We start from the raw sequence: 22,933 nt of genomic DNA on the forward strand, positions 1-22,933 counted from the left end.
TTGTGTATACCACTTTTAAAGTAACATTGATGAATATAAAGTAGACGTTAATTGTCTTAAAGTAATCTGATATCTGTGCAGTATAAAATGCAACATGTAAAATATAGAGAAACATTTTTCAGGACACAAAAAGGACAAACTGAGGTGGATTATTGTTTGCTAGTGAATTGGTACAAGAGGTATATGATGACAAGGAGATAGGACTTGAATAGTTATGCTGGGGAGAGTAAAACTAGAAGGAGCTTTTAATAGATGTGTGTATCTGTGTGTGTGGGGGGGAGTGTATTTATAGAACTGACCTGTAGAGGAGGCATGTGCATCCTGAATACCTTTATTTTTTAAAGTTACTAAAAGTACAGTATTTTTAAAAAATATTTTAAAAAATATTTAAAAAATATTTCTATGATATTAATTTTAGAAGAACAGAGATGAATTTCTTTTATATCCCCAATATATAAATGCTTGCATATTGACTTAAATCAAATCTCATCAGGCAAACATTTCAAGCCACTAAAAGTATCTGCCTTGTTATTTGATACACACACACACTTATCCATATGTGTATTTATTTATATCCAGCTTTGTTCCAGAAAGTATTTAAGGCTGTCATAAATGAATACTAAAGAAAATAAAAATAAGTGGGGATGATGATGGAAGCAGAAAAATTAGAACAGGAAAGATGAGTTGAAGCCAGGAATAAACTCTGTTGTTCACAAATACATGGTCTAATGGCCTCAAAATTTTTGGCCGCATTATAAAGAGGCTGATACATTTAATTGTGTGATTATTGACAGAATCTTTAAGAAATACATCAAACAGACCAGAGAAATTTTTTTTATAGAGCTTCATAAAGAAAATACAGTATAACATAATGAGATATCTTCAATAATATCTTCACACTAAATGTAGAAACATGCTGACAAGTTGTCAATGTGGTCCTTAAAAAATTCAGGGAATGTTCAGCTTTGTGCAGGCACTTTGATTTAATAGGGATATCATGGAAGCCCTTTAAAAAATTCCTAATACTAAAATACAGAATAGTAATCCTTGTGTAGGTCATCAACCAAAGAAATATTAAGGAAGTGGCTTATTTTTTCCTTCCTAGGATGTGAAAACACTTGCTTGTCAGTATTACATCATTTGTGTAGGCATTGTGTGGTTGGGACTTGTTATATGCCAAACCTAGTCAGGAATTTGGCCAAAGCTGTGAATCAGATAAGTGTAGGAGCAATTCCAAGAAGCTTTGTGCTGTAGTCTTATTTATAAGTTTTCCTATGAAAGTTCCATTGTTAAAATGCAATAAACGTATTTTAGCATATATAAACCTTTGTGACATTAAATATCTGTACAATCTATTTAATCAGGAAAAATACTATGAAAATCAGTTGTAAAATTGTATTTTAAAGATGCATGTATTATCATAAAAGATGCATATAAAATTCTGTAGTAAGCACATCAAGTAATGTGTGGATTGAAATGAAGTATACCAAACAACTTATGTTGTTGTTTAGTTGCTAAGTCATTCCTGATTCTTTTGTGACCTCATGGACTATAGCCCACCAGGCTCCTGTCTCCATGGGATTTCCCAGGCAAGAATACTGGTGTGAGTAGCCATTTCCTCCTCCAGGGGATCTTCCCAACCTCAGGATCAAACCTATGTCTCCTGCTTTGGCAGGCAGATTCTTTACCACTGAGCCACCAAAAGACGCATATAAGATTCTGTAATAAACACATTAAGTAATGTGTGAATTGAAATAAAGTATACTAAATAACTTATTTATTTTAAAACACAATAAAATAAAACACATGAAAACATCTTTGGCATTATCAGACTAGCCTTTCATATATTTCACATGTCAAGTCATATTTACATAAAGCATACATTTTAACATTCCTTTCTTGTTTTTGCTTTTGTGATAGTAAAACCTTTAACTATAGGACTTAAAAATGAAGTTTTGAAAATATCAAACCCTTGCCCTCCTTAATAATTGATTAAGTATATGTGTTTACAACTTAAAATTTCTTGCAGTTGGTCCTTTCTTTCCAATTGTGTTAAAACTGTACAGTTTTTCACTTCACTTCAGCCAGCAAATATTTCTTAATGAAGTCCATATGACAGAGAGAAAGTATGTTGGAGTAATTCACTCATTCATTTCTCTCTTGAACAATTTCTGAGAATTGGATTAGGGTGGTTGTAAAGAAACCTCTCTTATCAGGAGAGATACATTTTTGGATAACAGTAATTTGAAATCACCCAGCTTCTGTAGTTGATCATTGGAAGAGAGTAGAGTGATATGATGTTTTCTTATGCTGGAAGGTTCATCCATTAGACCTGAGAAGAACAAATCAGGTAATGAAAAAATAAACAATTACTTCCCTAGACTGTGAATGATGGCTTCTATTAGATGCCATATTGAGATATTAGTGAGTGTTTTAAGAGATAGGGGAACAGTGGCCGCTTTGTGTGTCTTTTCAGAAAACCTGGACTACTGTTTTCTTCCTTCCTTAATTGCCTCTTTTTACCCTCTGTATTCCATTCTTTTCAGCCCCACTAAAGGCTGTGTTCTAGAACAGTAGTTCTCAAAGTGTGATCTTACTACCCTTGGACATCCACAAGACACTTTCAGGGAGTCCTTAAGAACAAGACTGTGTTATAATAATGCTAAGATATTATTTGTAAATTTTTTGGCACTTTGGCACAATCCAGGAAGTTATTTTAAACTATCAGTAATCATTATGACCTTCACTGCCACACATAGTTAGAAAAATAAAAGTTTTACTTAAGAATGTCCTTGATGAGGTGTTAACAGTTATTAGATTTATCAAATATCAATCCTTGAGTATGCTTCTTTTTAATATTGTGGGATGAAATGAGAAGTACCTACAGTACTTTAGGTGCACATCAAAAAATATGATTGTCTCAAGACAGAATACTTGTGAAGTTTTTTGAATTGTGAGCTACACTATACACTTTTTTCATGAAATGTCATTTTTCCGTGAAAGAATGATTGACAAACTGTGATTATTTAAAGTTGGGCATTTGGTAGATGTTCTCCTCAGAAATGAATAGAGTGAACCAGTTATTTCATGGAAAACAACTTAGCATTTTAGCCAATGATAAAATTTGAGCTTCAAAGGAAACAGTTAGAATTTTGGCCAATTTTTATTTGCCACTGTGCTCAACATGTTCTCAGTACTCAAAAGACTTTCCTGATGAGATTGCTGCTGTCAACATTTGGAAGATCTGCATAATTCAGTGAACCAGTGCTTTTGAGTTGACAAACACATGATGTTATCAAATCAGCCATCAGTGCAAAATCCATTCAACATGTCCCATAGACCAGTGGGTTATTATGTAAAAGAATATGGACAGTTAATTGACGTGGTTTCAGATTTTTTCACTGCAGCTAATCTTTAAGAAACTTCTACTTGTCAAATTCTTGTGTCATATCAAAGAAGAATAACCATGATTATATCAAAAGACTATTAAAATACTTCTTCCTTTTCCAGTTATGTAACTGTGTGAAGCCTGATTTTCTTCTTATAATTTAAGCAAAGCAGTTTAATTGCAACAGATTGAATGTAGAAGCAGATACGAGAATCCAACTATTTTCTGTTAAGCCAGATATTAGGGACTTGTAGAAATGTAAATCAGTGTCAGTCTTCTCAGTGTTGTTGTTGTTGTTGTTGTTGTTGTTTTTGGTTTGTTTTGGAAAAAATAGTCATTTTTTAAAAAAATATTTATATTCACATGTAATTTTATTATTTTTAATCAATAAATACATAGTTGATTTTTTGCTGTAATTTCTAATACAGTAAATATCAGTAGTTATAACCCACAAAAACAAAAGTACTTTGGAGTGATCACTAATTTTTAAGTTTGTAAAAGAATTCTTGAGACCAAAAATAATTGAGAACTGCTTTCTTGGAAGAAACTGAGAAAGATTGTTCTCCTACTTGTAGTGGAGTCATCACTCATGAAATGACTTGACTCCTTTGTTGTCAATATCTTGATCACCTGATATTGATTAGAAAAAAGACTGTTTATCAACATTTGTTTGTCCATGTCATTAAAATTGGATGAAAACTAAGTCTGGTACTTAGAGTTAATGCCATTTACTTAACTTTGAAGCTTTTGTGTGTATATTATGGCAGTTAATTTAATCTGCTTTTTAAAAACTGATATTGACTGAAACAAGCTATACAAATACATATAAGTCCATGGTTTTTCACTGATGAAATACTAAGTAATGGTATACAGTGGATTTGGAGGAAAGGGGGAAAAAAAGACTATTTGGTCTACACACAAAGTATGAGAAGCACTACAATAGATAGTGTGAAAATCAATAAAACTGAAATGTTCTTAGAGTTTAGGTCTGATACAAGAATAGGAGAAGGAGAGATGAAGTAATGATTAAATGAAGTAATGATTAAATGAACCACCCCACTTGCCCAGTTGGCTGATATATAATTATCACATAGAATATTTTGAATAAAGAATTTTAAGCTCTACCATAGGAAAAAGACAAAAATTACTTAGAAGCTCTCCAATCTGCAGTTTTATGTATATAAATTAGTTAATTTGATCACATTTTAAATTTATCACCATTTGAATAGAGCTTGTTAGAGTTGAGGATGGCAGGTTGAGGCAGTGAACACTAATTTAAAACTGGAAACAACCCTTTAATAGTAAATACCTGCTATGAAACTATAATATATTTATCTTCATAAGTAAGGCTTTTTAAAACTTACCTTTTAATGAATCGTTTATTGGTTTGAAAATGTGAGAAATTATTACTTTAAGCTTAATCAGTAACTTTCATTTTTTTATTGAAATATTCACCATTATGATTCTTTCACTTGGCAGGTAGATAAGAATCACCTCTAATATCTTCTTAGAAAATAAATTGAAAATTTTAGTCACTGATTCCTGTCTGAGTCTTTGCGACTCCATGGACTGTAGACCTCCAGGGTCCTCTGTCCGTGGAATTCTCCAGGCAAGAATACTGAAGTGGGTTGCATTTTCCTCCTCATCTTCATGACCCAGGTGTCGACCTGGGTCTCCTGCATCTCAGGCAGATTCTTTACCATCTGAGTCACCAGGGAAGCCCTATTAGAAAATAAAATACCTGGTAACTTACAAAATGGACCAATAGGAAACTAGAAATGAAGGTGTCAAATTAACAGTAATTACATTTGTTTGCTCCATATTAAGAAAACAAAAAGGAGCTTGTGTCTTATAAGGAGCTCCCTTAGCTCAAATTGTCTTTCATTATATTATTTATCTCTTATATCACAAACTTCTCAAATGTTCTTTTAACTTTTCTTTTCCACATTAGGATGTATGAGCATGTGATTTACTAAGTGAATGAAAGTGAGAAAGTGTAAACTAAGTATAATTTATAGGGAAAGGTATATCTTTATACAACTAGAGAATATGTAAGTCTAATTGTATATGTTAATATATATGTATAGCGGGAATGGCTTGGGATGTGAATTTCACTTTTTAAATTTTAATTCTCTTATTAGGTATTTCTCGTTAGAAAGAAGACCGGTCCTGATGCTGGACAACTCTATGCAATGAAGGTGTTAAAAAAAGCTTCTTTAAAAGGTAGAAGATCAGAAAGCTTATTAAAATAAAACATGGCAAAGCTTGTTTTAAGAAATGTGCTATGTATTGCCTATATGAGTAGATTTAGTTTCCTTTTTTTTTTTTAGTTCCCTTTTAACATTAGTAATTGTTACAGCTTTCTAGTGGTAATTGATATTTCTAGGTTTGAATTTAGTGAGTGTATCCTGGTAAAAAAGAATTAATGGGATAAAAAGTGATACATTTTATTTAATTTAAAGTGAACTTGTTTTATTAAACTATATTCTTTTTCTTCAAGATTCTTATTTTTTCTGTTCCATCTGTTGGTATTACATATTGAGAAGGCACAACCACCTGCATACACTTATATACACTGTCTTCTAGGCTGTGATAACAACAACACTGTGCTCAGTTTTAATCAGTGAACTCATTTGAATACTAATATATAATTCTTATCCACCAAATAACACTGTGGCACTTAACCCATCTCTAGATCTAAACTGAATTTGTTAGCTTTTAGACTATGGTAATTACTGCCTAGGAATATTGACTTCAAATTCAGGCACTTACAAAGTTATATTTTAAATTTCTATATTTGTGTTTGGTGAATTATTGATGGGATCTCTACTGAAATTATGTACAAGAACAATATACTCTACCTTTCTGTAATTTTTAGTTCGAGACAGAATTCGGACAAAGATGGAGAGGGATATACTGGTGGAAGTAAATCATCCATTTATTGTCAAATTGCACTATGGTATGTAATCTTTTTAAAAAAAATATTGAACTGGAGAACTAAGATTTCCTTTCAGACAATAATGTAACATAAGATAAATACTTCAAACAGGAAATAAATATGGAATGATTTAATACTTTCAGCTATGTAAAACATACTTATCTGAAATAAGAATTAATATCCAGCTTTTAGATGTATTTCCTGTATTTGTTGGTTAACTTGTCTAAGGTAACAAGATAGTGTCTTTTGACTACTTGTCTAGTAGAATTTCTGTATCTATTAGGCTGTAACTCTAGGGATCTTAGGCTATAAACTACTGTGATAATTTATTCAAAACTTTCTTGTGTTTGAATGGGTTCCTCTTTATTCAAAACTTTCTTGTGTTTGAATGGGTTCCTCTTACATGTTCATAATGATCATATTAGTCTTATTTCCTCATCCTGTTGAAGAGGACCATATGGTATACTAGTCTATTTGAGTTACTTTTTCTTATATTTAGAGAGAGAGGGATACTAGTGGGAAGCAATAGGTACAATGGAAAGAACATGAATTTGGAGTCAAAGAATTCTGAGATTTTTTTTTTTAATTGAGGTCTAGTTGATTTACAGTATTATATGTTTCAGGTGTACAATATAGTGATTCACAATTTTCGAGGTTATATTCCATTTATACTTATTCCCCGTATTATATTATATATCCTTGTAGCTTATTTATTTTATACATAGTAGTTTGTACCTCTTAATCCCGTACCCCTGTCTTGCCACTTTCCCCTACCTTTCCCCATTGGTAACCAGTAGTTTGTTCTCCAAAAGTTTGTTCCTTTTTTGTTAAATTCACTAATTTATTTTTTGATTCCAAATGTAACTGATATCATCCAATATTTGTCTTTGTAAGACATATTTCACTAAGCATAATACCCTCTAAGCCCATCCATGTTGTTGCAAATGACAATATTTCATTATTTTTATGGGTGAGTAATACTCCATTGTGTGTGTGTGTGTAGATGTATGTATGTGTGTGTATATATATACACATATATATTTTCCACATCTTTATTTAATGCATTTACCTGTTAGATACTTAGGCTGCTTCCATATCTTGTGTACTATAAAAAATTCTGCTATGAACATTGTGGTGCATATATTTTTGTGGGAATATTTTCATTTTCTTCAGATATATACCCAAGTGTGGAATTGCTGAGTTACATTTTTATTCTTTTGAGGAACCTCCATACTGTTTTCCACAGTGCTTGCACCAATTTACATAACTTCTGACAGTGTACAAGGGTTTCATTTTGTCTACACCCTTTCCAACATTTGTTATTTGTAGTCTTTTTCATCATATACATTTCTGATAGACGTGAGATGGTATCTCATTGGGGTTTTGATACTCTGATGATTAACGATACTGAACATCTTTTCATGTGCTAGTTGGTCATCTGTATGTCTTCTTTGGAAAAATGTCTATTCAGGTCTTCTGCCCATTTTTAAAATTGGGTTGTTTGTTTTTTTTGGTGATGAGATATATGGTCTGTTTATATATTTTGGATATTAGCTCCTTATTAGTCATATCATTTGAAAATATTTTCTCCAATTTAGTAGGCTGTCTTTTCATTTTGTTGATGATTTCCTTTGCTGTGCTAGAGCTTTTTATTTTAATTAGGTCTGATCTGTTTATTTTTGCTTCTGTTTCCTTTGCCTTAGGAGACAAATCCCAAAAAAAACATTGCTTTGATTCATGTCAAAGAGTGTTCTACCTATGTTCTGTTCTAGAAGTTTTATGGTTTATGGTCTTACATTTAGGTCTTTAATCCATTTTGAGTTTATTTTTATATATGATGTTAGAAAATTTCATTCTTTTACATGCAGCTCTCCAGTTTTCCCAGCACCACTTATGGAAGAGAATCCCTTTTTCTCTTTTGAATATTCTTGTCACCTTTGTTACAGGTTAATCGATCATAGGTGTGTGGGTTTATTTCTGGGCTCTCTATTCTGTTCCATTGATCTATATGTCTCTATTTATGTCAGTACATATTATTTTGATTTCTGTAATTTTTAGCATGGTCTGAAGTCAGGGAGTATGATGCCTCTAGCTTTTTTCTTCTTTTTCATGATTGTTTTGGCTATTGGTATTTCCATACAAATTTTTAAATTATTTGTTCTAGTTCTGTGAAAAATGCCATTGGTATTTCAGTAGGGATTGCATTGAATCTTTAGATTGCTTTGTGCAGTATGGTCATTTTAACTATTAATTCTTCCAATGCATGCCATTCTGAATTTTAATAATGGCTCCATTGCCAAATTATTGTATGCATGAGATTATGGCATTTAACTTACCTGGGGAATTCAAAGGCAAAAATTACTGATCCACTTTTCTATGTTGCTCTTGGTTTTTGAAATTTAGACGAATAGAAGCCATTGCTTTTATTTTTAGGTAATTTTGACAAATAATGCAGTTCAGTTCAGTTCAGTCACTCAGTCATGTCTGACTATTTACAACCCCATGAACCACAGCACACCAGGCCTCCCTGTCCATCACCAACTCCCGGAGTCCACCCAAACCCACGTCCGTTGAGTTGGTGATGCCATCCAACCATCCCATCCTCTGTCGTCCCCTTCTCCTGCTGCCCTCAATCTTTCCCAGCATCAGGGTCTTTTCCAATGAGTCAACTCTTCGCATGAGTTGACCAAAATATTGGAGTTTCACTTTCAACATCAGTCCTTCCAATGAACACCCAGGACTGATCTCCTTTAGGATGGACTGGTTGAATCTCCTTGCAGTCCAAGGGACTCTCATGAGTGTTCTCCAGCACCACAGTTTAAAAGCATCAGTTCTTTGGCACTCAGCTTTCTTCACAGTCCAACTCTAACATCCATAAAGGACCACTGGAAAAACCATAGCCTTGACTAGACGGACCTTTGTTGGCAAAGTAATGTCTCTGCTTTTGAATATGCTATCTAGGTTGGTCATAACTTTCCTTCCAAGGAGTAAGCGTCTTTTAATTTCCTGGCTGCAATCACCATCTGCAGTGATTTTGGAGCCCCCAAAAATAAAGTCAGCCACTGTTTCCCCATCTATTTCCCATGAATTGATGGGACCAGGTGCCATGATCTTAGTAGTTTTCTGGATGTTGAGCTTTAAGCCAACTTTTTCACTCTCCTCTTTCACTTTCAACAACAGGCTTTTTTTTTCTCTTCACTTTCTGCCATAAGGGTGGCATCATCTGCATATCTGAGGTTATTGATATTTCTCCCAGCAATCTTGATTCCAGCTTGTGCTTCTTCCAGTCCAGTGTTTCCCATGATGTACTCTGCATATAAGTTAAATAAGCACGGTGACAATATAAAGCCTTGACATATTCCTTTTCCTATTTGGAACCAGGCTGTTGTTCCATGTCCAGTTCTAACTGTTGCTTCCTGACCTGCATGCAGGTTTCTCAAGAGGCAGGTCAGGTGATCTGGTATTCCCATCTCTTTCAGAATTTTCCACAGTTTTTTGTGACCTACACAGTCAAAGGCTTTGGCATAGTCAATAAAGCTGACATAGATGTTTTTCTGGAACTCTCTTGCTTTTTTGATGATCCAGTGGATGTTGGCAATTTGATCTCTGATTCCTCTGCCTTTTCCAAAACCAGATTGAACATCTGGAAGTTCATGGTTCACATATTGCTGAAGCCTGGCTTGGAGAATTTTGAGCATTACTTAACTAACAAAAATCTAGAATTTTTCACCCATTATTCTTTCATTCCCCATTACCCAAATGAAATGAAAGTAGTAGTAGTATCCAAAGATCTCCTTCCTTGAATCTCTGAGATTAGTTAGATTAATCACTAAACACCAGTTTTATGCAAAATATTCTGTTAAAATCAGTAGGCTCTAGAGGGGATATAATCTCTGTTCTTAAGAAATTTGTAATGTATAGGGAACACAGACATATAAGACCAATTAATCTTATAAATCAAAATAGATTAAGGTATCGAGATATAAATAAAGTACAACGGGATCTCAAAAGTAGTAGCAAGTAATTCTGATGGGGAAGAGTGTAGGGACACTGTGGGGAAATGTGAAAAGGCGGAAGTCCTTAATAGAAGAAAGTCTCTTAATAGAAGAAACAGGGGGTGACATTTTGTTGAGCCTGACAGAATTAGTAGATTTTCAATAGATGGGAAGGTAGAATTCAGGCAATTGCAGTAGATTATTGTGCTTCATAAATGAGGAAAATGATGATGTTACAAGTTTCTGTGTAAAGCTACAATGTAGAACATCTGATATATTGTGGAAAGGCTTTTATAACTTTTCAACACTAGTTTTAATTTTGAAATGATGTTATTGAATAATGCACCATGTAAGTAAATGGTTAATTTCAGTATAGTGTTCAGTGATAAAATTCTAAACAGCTATATTAAATAAAAAGTGTACTAAGCTTTGTAAGCCTTAAAAATTGTTACATCTGCATTTTAATTTCTAACTAGCCTTTCAGACTGAAGGGAAGCTGTATTTAATATTGGATTTTCTCAGGGGAGGAGATGTCTTCACAAGATTATCCAAAGAGGTGAGTATTTGTAAATTTTTGCTATATTTTATTGAAACAAAACTAAGACATTGTTTTTGTTGTTTTGCTAATTACTTTTGCTATGGAAATTTTAAATATTCTTTTTTGTTTGGTTGCATAATATTTCATGAATGTGCCAGTTAATGGCATTTTCTGACTGTCATGTAAATCATTTCAATGCGTTACTCATTTTTCTCTTAGGAATAAGATCAGTAAAAATAACTGGATGAAGTAGATAGGGGCAAGCCTAGGACTTTGGCTACTCAAGCTACCAAAATGCCTTTGAGAGTAAGCTTTAATTTATTCATGTTTAAAACAGCTTTAGCGAGGTATAGGTGACATACAACAAACTGTACTTACTAAAGTACATGCTTTGATAAATTTTGACATTTGTGTAAATTTATAAAACCATCAATGCAATCAAAATAATTTGTTTATCCATCGTCCCCAACAGTTTTCTTGTATTCTTTTGTAATGCTTCCCTCCTGCCCCACCACTACTGAATCTGCTTTCTTTACTATTTGGTTTTCATGTTCTAGGACTTCATATAAATGAAATCGTATGATATGTATTGGTTTTTTGTCTGGCTTATTTATTTTAGCATAATTATTTCGAGATTCATTCAAGTTGTGGCATGCATCAGTAGTTCATTTTTATTGCTGAGTGGTATTCCACTGTATGGGTACACAGTGATTTGTCTATTCATTCACTTGTTGATGGATATACTTTTTTTGCAGTTTTTGGATAATACTAATAAAACTACTAGAAGCGTTCATGTATGGACATATGCTTTTTTCTTCCATGGTTAAATATCTAAGAATATAATGACTGGGTTATATAGTAGGTCTATATTTTAACTTAAAGATACTGTCAAGCTATTTTCCAAAGAGGTTGTATAATTTTTACAGTCTCACCAGCAGTATATGAGAGTTTCAGTTGTTCCACATTCTTACCAACACTTGGTATGGTCAGCCTTGTTTTAATTTTGTATATCTGATAAGTGTATGATGACCTTATTGTGGTTTTGAATTTTTATAGCCCTAATGATTAATGATGTTGAACATCTCTTCATGTGCTTATTTGACATGTATGTATCTTTTTTGATAAAATATCTGTTTAAATCTTTGGCCCATTTTTTATTGACTATTTTTTGTTACTGAACTTTGAAACTCTTTATATATTTTGAATGCTAGGTCCTTTATCATGTATGCTTGAAAATATTTTCTTCTGGTCTATTGTTTATCCTTTCATTCTCTTTTAACTGTGTCTTTCAAAAAGCAGAAGTTCTTAGTTTTGATGATGTCAAACTTATAATACATTTTTCCTTTTATGAATGATCGTTTTTGGTGTCCTGTTTAAGGAATGTTTGCCTCGTCCCAGGTCACAAAGATTTTCTCTTATGTTTTCTAGAAATTTTCAAGTTTTTGGTTTTACATTTATGTTTATAATCAATTTTGAGTTCCTTTTCATATATGGTGATAAGTGTTAGTTATTTTTTCACAGTTATCCATATTTTACTGATACATAAGAAATGTTGAACTGTATTTGAGTTTTGAAATTAGAATCCTTTTTATTTCAGGCATTTTTAAAAACTTTTAATTTGGAATTTGGGTATAGCTGATTAAAAATGTTGTGATAGTTTCAGGTGAACAGCTGAAGGAACTCAATCATACATCTTGTCCTCTTTTTGCATATAGATATCTTATTGGTTTAGCATCATCATTGGAAAAGCCTTTGCTTTCTTCCCCCTTATGGATCACAGTCATTTTTGGCAAAGGGGCTTGTGTAACTCAATGAAACTATGAGCCATACTGTGCAGGGCCATCCAAGATAGACGGGTCATAGTGAAGAGTTCTGACAAAATGTAATCCACTGATGGATGAAATGGCAAACAGTGCCAGTATTCTTGCCTTGAGAATCCCATGAACACTATGAAAAGGGAAAAAAAGAAATAGAAGATGGCACTGGAAACTGAGCCCCCCAAGGTTGGAAGGTGTCCATTATGCTATTGGGGAAGAGCAGAGGGCAATTACTAATAGCTCCAGAAAGAATGAAGCGACTGCACCAAATTGGAAAAGATGCTCAGTTGTGGATGTGTTTGGTGGTGAAAGTGAAAGTTCTATGCACAACAGTATTTCATAGGAACCTGGATATTATTTCAAGGGAAGTTTGACATGGTCAAGCAGATGATGGTGAGTTTGAACATTGGCATCTTCAGAATCACTGAACTAAAATGGATGGGAATGGGTGTGACCATTATATCTACTACTGTGGGCAAGAATCCCATAGAAGAAATGGAGTAACCCTCATAGTCAACAAAAGAGTCCAAAATGCAGTACTTGGGTTTGATCTCAAAAACCACAGAATTATCTTGGTTCATTTCCAAGGCAAACCATTCAACATCACAGTAATCCAAGTCTGTGCCCCAACCACTGATGCCAAAGAAGCTGAAGTGGACTGGTTCTATGAAGGCTTACAACACCTGAAACTAACATCAAAAAGATATCCTTCTTATCATAGGGGGATTGCACTGCAAAAGTAGGAAGTCACGAGATACCCAAAATAACAGGCAAGTTTGGTCTTGGAGTACAAAATGAAGCAGGGTGAAGATTTGTTAAGAGAACATGCTGGTTGTAGCAAACACCTTTTGCCAAAACCAAAGAGACAACTTTATACATGGAAATCACCAGATGGTCAATACCAAAATCAGATTGATGATGTTCTTTGAAGCTTAAGATGGAGAAGCTCTATACAGTCAGAAAAAACAAGACATGGAGCTAACTGTGGCTCAGATCATGAGCTCCTTATTGTAAATTCAGGCTTAAATTTAAGAAGTGGGGAAAAGCACTAGGCCATTCAAAGTGTGAGTCGCTCAGTCGTGTCTGACTCTTTGTGATCTGATGGACTGTTGCCCACCAGACTCATCTGTCCTTGGAATTCTCCAGGTAAGAATACTGGAGTGAGTTGCCATTCTCTTCTAGGGCATCTTCCTGACTCAGGTGAGATGGAACCCAGGTATCCTGCATTGCAGGCAGATTCATTACCATCTGAGCCACCAGGGAAGCTATTCATGTATGACCTAAATCAAATCCTTTCTGATTATATAGTGGAAGTGATTAATAAATGTAAGGGATTAGATCTGGTCGACAGAGTGCCTGAAGGATGGGGGTTAGTAACATTGTACAGGAGGCAGTGACCAAAACTAACCTAAAGAAAAAGATGTGCAAGAAGGCAAAGTAGTTTTCCAAGGAGGCTTCACAAATACCTGAGAAAATAAGAGAAATGAAAGGCAAGGGAGAAAGGGAAATCTTTACCCAACAGAATGCAAGTTCTAGAGAATAGCCCAGAGAGATAAAAAGGCCTTCTTAAATAAACAATGCAAAGAAACAGAAGAAAACAATAGAATGGGAAAGACTAGAGATCTCGTCAGGAAAACTGGAGCTATCAAGGGAATATTTCATGCAAGAATGTGCATGATAAAGGACAGAAATTGTAAGAACAATTTGTTGACAAATTGTAAGGACAAAGTTGTTCACCTAACAGAAGCAGAAGAGATTAAGAAGAGGTGGCAAGAATACACAGAAAAAACTAGGAAAAATAGCCTTAATGACCCAGATAATCACAGTGAAGTGGTCACTCATCTAGAGCCAGACATTTTGGAGTTTGAAGTCAGTTGTGTCTTAGGAAGTATTACTATTAACAAAGCTGGTGGAGGTGATGGAATTACAGCTCAGCTCTTTCAAATCCTAAAAGATGATGCTGTTAAGGTGCTGAATGCCTTAACAGCTAATTGGAAAACTCACCAGTGGCCACAGAACTGGAAAAGATCGGTTTTCATTCCAATCCCAAAGAAGGACAATGCCAAAAAAAATGTTCAAACTACCACACAGCTGCTCTCATTTCACATGCTAGCAAGGTAATGTTCAAAATCCTTCAAGGTAGGCTTCCACAATACATAAGCCAAGAACTGCCAGATGTATAGGCTGGGTTTTGAAGAGGCAGAGGAACCAGAGATCAAATTGCCAACATCCATTGGATCATAGGGAATGCAAGGAAATTCCAGAAAATCCTCTACTTCTGTTTCATTGAATATGCGAAAGCTTTTGACATTGTGGATCACAATAATGGAAAATTCTCCAAGAGGTGGGAATACCACACCACCTTACCTGTCGACTGAAAAACCTGTATGTGGGTCAAGAATCAACAGTTAGAACCAGACTTGGAACAACTGACTGGTTTGAAATTGGGAAGGAGTACATCAAGGCTATATATTGTCACCCTGCTTCTTTAACTTATATGCAGAGTACATCATGCAAAATGCTAGGCTGGATGACTCACAAGCTGGAATCAAGATTGCCAGGAAAGATATCAACATCCTCAAATATGCAGATGATACCACTCTAATGGCAGAAAACAAAGAGGAACTAAAGAGCCTCTTCATGAAGGTAAAGAGGTGAGTGAAAAACCTTCCTTGAAACAGTATTCAATAAATTAAGATCATGGCATTTGGTCCCAACACTTTATGGCAAATAGAAGGGGGGAAAAAAGAAAGCCAAGACAGATTTTCTTTTCTTTGGCTCCAGAATCACTGCTGACAGTGACTGCAGCTATGAAATTAAAGATACTTGATCCTTGGAAGGAAAGAAGTGACAAACCTAGATAGCGTATTAAAAAGCAGAAATATTATTTTGTTGATAAAGATCAGAGCTATGGTTTTTCCAATAGTCCTGTTCAGTTAAGTTCAGTCACTCAGTCATATCTTACTCTTTGTGACCCAATGGACTGCAACACACTAGGCTTCCCTGTCCATTACCAACTTCTGGAGCTCACTCAAATTCATGTCCATTGAGTTGATGATGCCGTCCAACCATCTCATCCTCTGTCATCTCCTTCTCCTCCTCCTGCCTTCAATCTTGCCCAGGATCAGAGTATTTTCAAATGATTCAGTTGTTCACATCAGGTGGCCAATATATTGGAGTTTCAGCTTCAGCATCAGTCCTTCCAGTGAATATTCAGGACTGATTTCCTTTAGGATGGCCTAGTTGGATCTCCTTGCAGTCCAAGGGACTCTCAAGAGTCTTCTCCAACACCATAGTTCAAAATTATCAATTCTTTGGCACTCAGCTTTCTTTAGTCCAACTTTCACATCCATACATGACTACTGGAAAGACCATAGCTTTGACTAGACGGAACTTTGTCAACAAAGTAATGTCTCTGCTTTTTAATATGCTGTCTAGGTTGGTCATGGCTTTTCTTCCAAGGAGCAAGCGTGTTTTAATTTCATGGCCGCGGTCACCATCTGCAGTGATTTTGGGGCCCCCCAAAATAAAGTCTCTCACTGTTTTCATTGTTTTCCCATCTATTTTCCATGAAGTGACGGGACCAGGAGCCATGATCTTCATTTTTTGAATATTGATCTTTAAGCCAAGTTTTTTACTCTTCTCTTTGACTTTCATCAAGAGGCTCTTTAGTTCTTCGCTTTCTGCCATAAGGGTCGTGTCATCTGCATATCTGAGGCGATTGATATTTCTCTCAGCAGTCTTGATTCCAGCTTGTGCTTCATCCAGCCTGGCATTTTGCATGATGTACTCTGCATATAAGATAAATAAGCAGGGTGACAACATACAGCCTTGACGTCCTCCTTTCCCAATTTGGAACCAGTCTGCTGTTCCATGTCTGGCTCTAATTATTGCTTCTTGACCTGCATACAGATTTCTCAGAAGGCAGGTCAGGTGGTCTGGTATTCCCATCTCTTGAAAAATTTTCCACAGTTTGTTGTGATCCACACAGTGCAAGGCTTTGGCATAGTCAATAAAGCAGAAGTAGATGTTTTTCTGGAACTCTCTTGCTTTTTAGATGATCCAGTGCATGTTGGCAACTTGATCTCTGGTTCCTCTGCCTTTTCTAAATCCAGCTTGAACATCTGGAAGTTCACGGTTCATGGACTGTTGAAGCCTGGCTTCGAGAATTTTAAGCATTACATTTTTGGTGTGTGAGATGAGTACAATTTTGTGGTAGTTTGAACATTCTTTGGCATTGTCTTTCTGTGGTTGGAATGAAAACTGACCTTTTTTAGTCCTGTGGCCACTGCTGAGTTTTCCAAATTTGTTGGCGTATTTAGTGCAGCACTTTCACAGCATCATCTTTTAGGATTTCAAATAGCTCAACTGGAATTCTATCACCTCCACTAGCTTTGTTCGCAGTGATGCTTTGACCCACTTGACTTCACATTCCAGGAAGTGTGGCTCTAGTTGAGTGATCATATCATTGTGGTTAATCTGGGTCATGAAGTGCCGGGGTCCAACCCCAGTGGATCCAGGATAATACGAAGCGGAGATGGAGTTGGCGTCTAGAGGAAAATTGTTGAATTAAAGCTATGGAGAGAGTTTAGAAAAGAATAGTGTAGTAGGAAAATTAGTGGAGAAAAGAGGCTGAATAACTTGGTTTACATGGAGAACCAATAAAATCCCGAGACAAGGGGTTTGCACCACCTACCTAGGCCACAGGTGTCTTCCTGGTCCCCCGAAGGAGCAGAGACACAAAGTGCCTCCCTGTTCAGATCTTAGAAGCCCAGGCAAAATTAGTAGGCCTGGCGAGCCTCCACGCTCCAGATGGGAATTCAGCCAGAAAAGGAAAAAAGATGACACGGGGGAAACCAGTCTTTCCAGGAACTGGTCCGTTTCTTTATTTTTCAGGGAAGCTTTTATACTTTTAGTTGTACACAGAGTCACACAGGGTCAGCTGCTCTGACCCTTATCTAAAGACAGTGTTCTTTGCATATCTTTGTTCTTACAAGGGTCTTACGTTGGTTTACAATATCTTCTGGTCTGGAGACCTATTAACATTTTATGGCCCCATCTTTCTTTCTATTGATAAAGGTTAGTCAATCAGAAAACTTGAGTTCCCTTAAGATCTACTTAGTCTTAAGATAGTGATAAAGTTACATTCTTACATAGCAAGGGCACAATGATTTATAACAAAGAAAGAGGAGTACAGTGATTTATAACAAAGAGAAAATTCATTAACTCAAAAATCTAGTATTGGTAACATCAAAACTACTATATTTCTTTTTCTACATTCCAATTACTTTGATTAACATACTCCCAGATGCCTAAGGATATGGAGGCCTGGCGGCAGTCATTAACTCAGCAATGAAACACTTCATCAACATGATTTTTATCTTTAGAAAAACCCTATGCTAACAAAGACTTTCAAAATACTCCAAACTCTCTGTGCTGTTTATGGTTGAGAGGTTGTAAACAATCATGTATATAGTAGCAAGAGTGTGGATAATCCTATCACACAAGCTAGTCTGCCAGCAGAGAGGTTTGAGCTGAGACACTCCTTTTATATGCAGAAGACTATTAACTGGAGCTCTAAGTTAATTTTCCAGAGAAAGGTGGTCTGGGATAGCCCCTGTTAATGTCAGAACAGTGCATTATAACAGACAGATTTTGGTTTTGGGGGGTAGATGCTCGAGCAGATCTAAGGGGCTTCTTGAGTTCTTGATCTGCCTTGCCTACATGACCTTGTCATGGGTGGGGTCGGGGAGTCTCTTGAGTCCTGTCCCACCTTTGCCATGGGTGGGATCTCCCGTGCTGGCTCCTGGCAATGAAGATCTTTTACAGATGTGAAATTTGGACTATAAAGCAGGCTGAGCACTGACAAATTTATACTTTCAAATTGTGGTGCTTGAGAAGACTCTTGAGACTCCCTTGGACTGCAAGGAAATCAAACCAGTCAATCCCAAAGTAAATCATCACCTGAATACTCACTGGAAGTACTGATGTTGAAATTTCAGGTCTGTGGCCACCTGTTGTGAAGGAGCAACTCATTGGGAAAGACCTTGTTGCTGGGGAATGTAGAAGGCAAAGGAGAAGAGGGTGGCAGAGAATGATATAGTTGAATAATATTACTGACTCAATGCACATGAATTTCAGCAAACTCTGGAGATAATGAAGGGCAGAGGATCCTGGAGTGCTTCCGTTATGGGGCTGTAGATTGTCAGACATGATGTAGTACCTGAACAACAAAAATGCTTTCTTCGTTTAATTACCTTGTATTTTTTGGTGACAATCAGTTGATCGTGTACATGAAGATCTATTAATACATCTAGACACTCTTTTCTTTTTTTTTTTTTAGACACTCTTCTATTTGTCTATCCTTATGCCAATACAACACTTTCTTGATTCCTTTATATTTATAAAATATAAGTATTTATAAAAACTCAGGTTGTGCAAGTCCTTGAGGTTTGCTCATCTTTTTCAAAGTTGTTTTGCCTTTTCTAGATCTCTTGCATTTCCATATTGATTTATAAAGTAGTTTTTCACTTTGTACAAAAATGCCTGCTGGGATTTTGATTGGGATTGCATTGGATCTATAGTTCAGTTTTTATATAATTGACATTTTCAGTGTTAAGTCTTCTAATCCATGAAGACAGTACCGCTCTCCATTTATTTAAGTCTTTTAAAATTTCTCTCACCAGTATCTTGTCATTTTCAGCATACAGATCTTTTACGTGTTTTGTCAGATTTGTCTCTGAATATTTTTCTTTTTAATACTGCCGTTGTAAGTGGAATTACTTTCTTAATTTTATTTTCAAATGGATGGAAATACTACTTTTTTGATATTGAATTTTGTATTTTAAAATATAACTAAACTTACTTTATCTAGCAGCACTTTGATAGACTACAAATAGAAGTTTCTATTTTTAATCCACATAAGGAGTTTTACTTCTTTTCCATTATGGACTCATTTATTTGTCTTTGTAACACTGACTTGACCCTCCAGGTTCTTTTGAAAAGTATTGATAAAAGGAGACATCCTTGCCTTATTTCTGATTTTATGAGGAAAGCATATGTTCACCATGAATTACAAAGTTAAGTTCTTTATCAGATTGAGAAATTTCCCTTCTATTACTAGTTTGTTGAAAGTTTTTATCAGGAATGCATGTTTGATTTTGTGAAACACTTTTGTTGTTGTTGTTTGCAGTTATTAAGATGATGATCGTATGTTTTTTTCTTCTTTAATCTTTATTTATTGACTCTACTGGATCTTCATTGCTTTGCACAGGCTTTCTCTAGTTGTGGTGTGTAGGCTTCCCATTGTGATGCCTTCTTCTGTTGTGTAGCATGGGCTCTAGGGCCCATAGACTTCAGTAGCTGTGGTATGTTGGCTCAGTAATTGCAGCACATGTGTTCTAGAGCATGAGCTTAGTTGCTGTGGCATACAGGACCTAGTTGCCCCACAGCATATAGAATGTCACCAGACCTGTAATCGAACCCTTGTCCCTTGAATTGGCAGGAAGATTCTATACACTGGACCACCAGGCAAGTCCTCTTCTTTAATCTTTTAATATGGTGAATTACATTGAACTAATTGTCAAATGTTGAAGTAGTCTTGCATCTGTGGGGGAACTCCATGCAGTAATGATGTATTATCCTTTTTGTATATTATTGGATGATATTTACTAAAAGTTTGTTAAGAATTTTTGCATCTATTTTCATGAGAGATATTTGACTGTAGTTTTCTTTATTGATCATGTCTAATTTTGGTGTCAGAGCAATTCTGGTTTCATAGAATGAGTTGGGTAGAATTTTCTCCCCTTCAGTTTTCTGCAAAAGCTCAATGTTACATTGTCCTTAAATGATTCATAGAATTCACTAGTGGAGCTATCTGGGCCTGAAGGGTTTTTTTTCAGTGGTACAGTGTTTAATTATAAATTCAGTTTTTTAAAAGTTACTTGGGGTTATTCAGTTCATCTTTTCTTTTTAAATGAGTTTTTGTATCATGTCTTTTAAGGAATTTATGCATTTCATCAGAGTTACCAAATTCCTTGGCATAAAGTTATTCATAGTATCCTCTTGTTATGATTTTTATAGGTATAGAATCATTATTGTTGTTGATATCATCATGCCTAATACTGGTATTTTGTGTCTTCTCCTTTTTCTGTCTTGCTTAGGCTTGGTAGATTGTTACCAATTTTATTTTTCTTCTCAAAGAACCGGGAGCTTTGGGTTTCAGTGATTTTTCTCTATTGTATTTCTTCTGTTTTCTATTTATACTTTAATCTTTATTCATTTTTTTTTGTGCTTAATTTGTGTTTCACTAGCTTTTGTGGTTTTTAAGATGGACATAGAAGTTATTGATTTAAGACTTTTGCTTCTTTTCTAATATAAGTGTGTAGTGGTATAAGTTTCACTCTAAATACTAATTTAGCATCATCTCACAAATTTTGAGGGCTTCTCTGGTGGCTCAGATGGTAAAACATCTGCCTACAATGTGGGAGACCTGGGTTTAATCCCTGGGTCGGGAAGATCCTCTGGAGAAGGAAATGGCAACCCACTCTAGTACTCTTGCCTGGAAAATCCCATGGATGATTTATGATGCTTTTATTATCCTTTAGTTCAACATGTTTTCCAATTTCCTTTTATTTCTTCTTTGACTCATAGACTATTTACAAGTATGCAAATTAATTTTAAAATATTTAGGCAGCTTCCAGATAAATTTCCATTATTGATTTCTAATTAAATTTTATTTTAGTCGAACAGCACAGTTTGTATGACTTAATTCCCTTAAATTGTTTTATGCTTCACAGTATGGTATATCTTGGGAAATTGTTCAATGTGTACTTGAGAAGAGTGCGTATTATGACTTGGGGTACTGGAAAGTTCTGTAAATATCAGTTAGATTAAGTTGTTTGATAGTTGGTATTTTTCCTAACTTTCTGTCTATATGTCTTAAAAATTTTTAAGAGACAGTGGTTCAAATTTGAACTATAATTATGGATTTATCTGTTTCTTTTTGAATTTCTGTCAAATTTTGCTTCATATATGTCAAATTTCTGTTATTAAGTGCGTAAACCTTAGGATTATCATTCCGTCTTAGTGAATTTACCCTTTATCATTATGAGATGACTGACTTTATTCTTGCTAACATTCTTTGTTTGAAATCTACATTGATGTTAATCCAGGTTTTTAAAAAATTATTGTTAGTTTAATATAGTATTTTTCACATTTTTATTTAATTTGTCTTTATATTTAATATACAGTACTTAAGGCAGCATATAATTATTTTATTTTTTTAATACAGTCTGACAATTTATGCTTTTTAATAGGTGTGTCAGACTTGTTACATTTAATATGATTTTTGATATGATTCGGTTTAAATAGTCCATCTTTCTATTTGTGGGTTTTTTTTTTCTTTTGGTTCCATCTGTTCTTTTATTTCACTTTTTTATTTTTTAATATAAATTTATTTATTTTAATTGGAGGCTAATTACTTTAAAATGTTATATTGGTTTTGCCATACATCAACATGAATCTGCCACGGGTGTACATGTGTTCTCTTTTTCTCTGCTATCATTTTATCTTCAGTTAGCTTTTTATCAAAATAGCATTGCATTGTGTTATTTTAGTAATTCTTTTAGGGTTTGTAGTATAATTCTTTAACTCAACAGCCAGGGATCTATAGTCTCAGGCCAAATATGGCCTGCTGATATTTTTTGTAAATAGTTTTATTGTAACACAACCACACCCATGTGTTTAAGATTTGTTTATGGTTGCTTTTGTGCTTCAATTGCAGCATAATTGTATGGTCATTTTTACTTAATTTTATTAAATTTAATTTTCTTGTACTCTAGATACTTGTGTTTTCTTACAAAGTATTTAGCTTTTTTCTGGGATGCAGTTGACCTGTTGAGTCTTGCTTTTAACTTTATTATGTGAGACAAGAGCAGAATTTAGGATTAATTTTTTTCTAGTACTGAAATGACCCTTCTTAGTACTCTAACCAACATACTATCAGTTAAGTGATTTTTCACTCTCACTTGTGGGTACAGGACTTATCCTGATCCTTTGTGAGCTGTGTGGTTTCTTTTTATTTTTTTAATTTAGTGTTGTTCGTTTGTTGGACTCAGATAATTTCCTTAGATCTATAAATAGTAATTTTTCATGGATGACAGACATCCTGAAATTCACCTTGTTAGGTGATGGTTATTTTTATATTTTGGTTTTTGTATTCCTCTAAATAGTATTGAACTTTGTTCTGGAATTTGT

General features: G+C 34.8%; 1 protein-coding gene across 1 annotated transcript in view; it reads left to right on the plus strand.

Annotated features, from left to right (window-relative positions):
* Positions 1-22,933, plus strand: part of RPS6KA6 (ribosomal protein S6 kinase A6) — a 186,596-nt gene that overhangs the window by 64,115 nt on the left and 99,548 nt on the right. The window contains exons 4-6 of the mRNA XM_068962121.1: positions 5,530-5,611; positions 6,267-6,347; positions 10,798-10,877. Of these exons, the coding sequence (XP_068818222.1) occupies positions 5,530-5,611; positions 6,267-6,347; positions 10,798-10,877 (243 nt within the window). The remainder of the gene's footprint in view (positions 1-5,529; positions 5,612-6,266; positions 6,348-10,797; positions 10,878-22,933) is intronic.

This window comes from Capricornis sumatraensis, chromosome X (genome assembly GCF_032405125.1).
Source record: "Capricornis sumatraensis isolate serow.1 chromosome X, serow.2, whole genome shotgun sequence".
NCBI lineage: Eukaryota > Metazoa > Chordata > Mammalia > Artiodactyla > Bovidae > Capricornis > Capricornis sumatraensis.